The following is a 2736-nucleotide window of genomic DNA, read 5'->3' as shown; positions in this document are numbered from 1 at the left end:
TTCCAAGCGCCGTCTGCAAAACGTCCACTGGCAGCGAGAAGCATATCCTCGCCCAGCCGTACTCCCCTTCCACACCTTTGTACAGTCTGCCTTCTCCGACCCTTACCCCCGCCTTGGCCAGCTTGTCGTAGAACTTCTCCTCGTCCGCTGCGCTCTTTGCACATTTGGCTAGCTTTGCGAATACAAACACGCCATGCGAAGGCGTGATGAATTCAATGTTCCACTTGGCAAGCGAATTGGTTAGAAGCTGGCACGAAGTCGTGAGGCGGTCAGAATTGAGTTTGAGTAGTGTTGGCAGTTGTGACCATGTCAGCAATGTGGTAACATAGGTTGAAACCATCACGCTGACATGGTACTTTGTCAGTAGAGACATGAGCGTAAGGAGACTGGGGTTTTGCTGAGATATAATGCAACCCTGTCGGACTTCAGGTACTCGTTTCGTCAAGTGTAGGGACGTGACTTACAACGCGGAACCCGCTCATGCCGAACAACTTGCTTGCGCTCCATACGACATGCACACGGCTTGGGTCAACTTTGACTGCACCTTCTGGGACAAGTGGCTCAGTAAGTGATAATGCAGAGACGAAGGGTGATGCCTTTGCTGGTGCCGTGTTGAGGTCGGTCAAGGCGTATATCTCATCAACAATAAGGTGTAGTCCATGCTCCTGACAGAACTCCATGACCTCAAGCAGGGATTTTTTCGAGTAACATCTCGACAGAGGGTTGTGAGGGTTGCACAGCAACACGGCCTTGATGCGAGATCGGTCTGCCGAGAAATCGTACACTGCTTGCAATGAAGCAGCAAGATAATTGTCCCAATTATCATAGGCTGGAGGTTGGGCAATGACTATGTTGACATTTGATCGGCTCTTGAGCATAGGCATAAACCCATCTGTGGATCACATGTAAGTTTTCCGAAGCGATCGTTGGTCGTTGTGTCGTTTGACTTACGCCACGAAGGTCCAGGTACGAGCACGCTGTCGCCATCATCGCAAACGGCGTGGATTACATTCTCAATCGCATCGGTTGCGCCAGCAGTTATGGCAATATGCGCAGATTTGACAGGATGAATTGGATGGAAATGGTTGTTGAAGAATGAGGCAAGTGCTTCCCGGAGTTGTGCATCTCCACCGTTAGATGCAGGCAAAGCGAATACCTGCAGCACTCGATCAGCACAACTTACTTGCAACAAGGAAAAATTCGTTAGTATACCTTACTCGTAATTTTGTCTTCTACAGTGCTCTGGAGAAGTCTTACAAGCTCCGGTCGAAGCACCTCGTTCTGTGCGCTAGAGAGATCGACAGCCGTTGTTGCATCGTACTGCCTAGGTGGGGCGCCTGCTGCGATGGCGGGAAGGAGATCCTCCAAGGTCTTTTCTGCACGCAATGATAGTCCAGCTTCCATACTCGATAGGATATGCGTCCGTTTTGCATTAGGTGGAGCAGGCAAGCAAGTCTGCAGTGGATAGCGCAGCAATATCCAATACCTAGGTAGGCTCAGACCACCGTTGCGCCAAGTGTGACTTGGTTGCAGCGTGGCTCGTTGGCGCGTCCGCTCTGTTGGTATTTCTTGAAGCTGACTGGCAGCTGCATGTTCCCTCGCGCAAACACAGGGAACGGCATGGATATGGTAGTTATTTCCAGCTTAGTACCCTAAGTCTATCGTAAAAGCAGACAAGCGCCAGGGGATATCTTGTGAAAACTGCGCAAGCACACAGCCAGACCCTCGCGTACCGATGCACGAGTGTATGCTATGCACAACGTGCTTACCCGCACATGTACCTGTTCATCATAATCACATACTAAATGACCGGTTACGCCGAACGCCACTTAAATGCCTACAATTGGGACGCCCGCAGGCCGCCCAGCACGCTATGCGGAAACGATGCCAAATTCCAGCACCATGTAGAGGCTTCTAAGCAGAGGCGCATACAAAAGGGGATGATGCGAAAGTCTTGCGTTTCTAACGCTTCGTGGGGGGATGTGCATATCGACAGGCTATTGCTGTGGAGTTCTTCCGATGCCTTGCTTCGCCTAGGTGGCTGTCAGTGGTGTCCTTGAGCGTATCAACTTATTAGTTCTCACCTTCATCATCTCGATTCTCTGCTTCAAGTTCTGCGTCACCTCCGCAGCGCGCTTCCAACTCTCTGCGCCAGATGCTGCCTGTGAGCTTCCGGCTCGACCGATTCCGTTCTCCGCAGGGCTCATGCGACCACCTCCTCTCGATGATATCGATGATTTCCCTGATGCATCTGCTCGTCGTGGACTCAGCTTTCCACTCAAATTGCTGCTAGGTCGAGACAAAGCATCGAAGTTTTCCTTACCATCACCGCCTGGACTTCCAGGCCCACTGGCAAAGCTCCTCTCCCGCCGACCATACAGGCCATGGTTTCCGTATCCAGAGTCTCCCAGTCGTGCGCCATTCGTGTTGTCCGTGTAGATCTGTTCTCCAATCTCTGTGGGTGGTGGTGACGTAGCACGAACTTGGCGACTGAGCTCCCTTTTGAGGCGGTCCACTTCTCGGCGCTGGTTCTGCACAGTCTGCTCCGCAGCTTCGTAATCTGAGCGGGCACGCACGAGTTGAGTTTCCTTCGCCTTGATTGAGAGTACGTCGCGAGTGTGGTCCTCGATGAGTTGAGCGTTCTGGTTTTGGAGTTCATGGATCTGAGATGTCAGCTTCGTTCGTTCGCTATTGATAGATCCTCGTTTTGTCTTCGAACTCGATCAACTCAGCGAA

The 2736-nt window shown here is 51.8% G+C and overlaps 2 protein-coding genes across 2 annotated transcripts in view; both read right to left on the bottom strand.

The window, feature by feature from the left end:
* SNOG_14299 (hypothetical protein) lies at positions 1-1404 on the bottom strand (the record flags this gene model as incomplete). The annotated part of the gene is made up of 4 exons (XM_001804440.1): positions 1-247; positions 465-892; positions 952-1182; positions 1218-1404. Coding segments are annotated over 4 exons (1093 nt in total), but the record flags the coding sequence as incomplete, so codon positions are not given.
* A 593-nt stretch (positions 1405-1997) lies between these two features.
* Positions 1998-2736, bottom strand: part of SNOG_14298 (hypothetical protein) — a gene marked incomplete at both ends in the record, with an annotated part of 2732 nt that continues 1993 nt past the window's right edge. The window contains 2 exons of the mRNA XM_001804439.1: positions 1998-2033; positions 2085-2663. Of these exons, the coding sequence (XP_001804491.1) occupies positions 1998-2033; positions 2085-2663 (615 nt within the window). The remainder of the gene's footprint in view (positions 2034-2084; positions 2664-2736) is intronic.

The sequence above is a fragment of the Parastagonospora nodorum genome (assembly GCF_000146915.1).
Source record: "Parastagonospora nodorum SN15 chromosome Unknown scaffold_31, whole genome shotgun sequence".
Lineage (NCBI taxonomy): Eukaryota > Fungi > Ascomycota > Dothideomycetes > Pleosporales > Phaeosphaeriaceae > Parastagonospora > Parastagonospora nodorum.
This window is presented reverse-complemented; position numbering and strand designations above follow the sequence as displayed.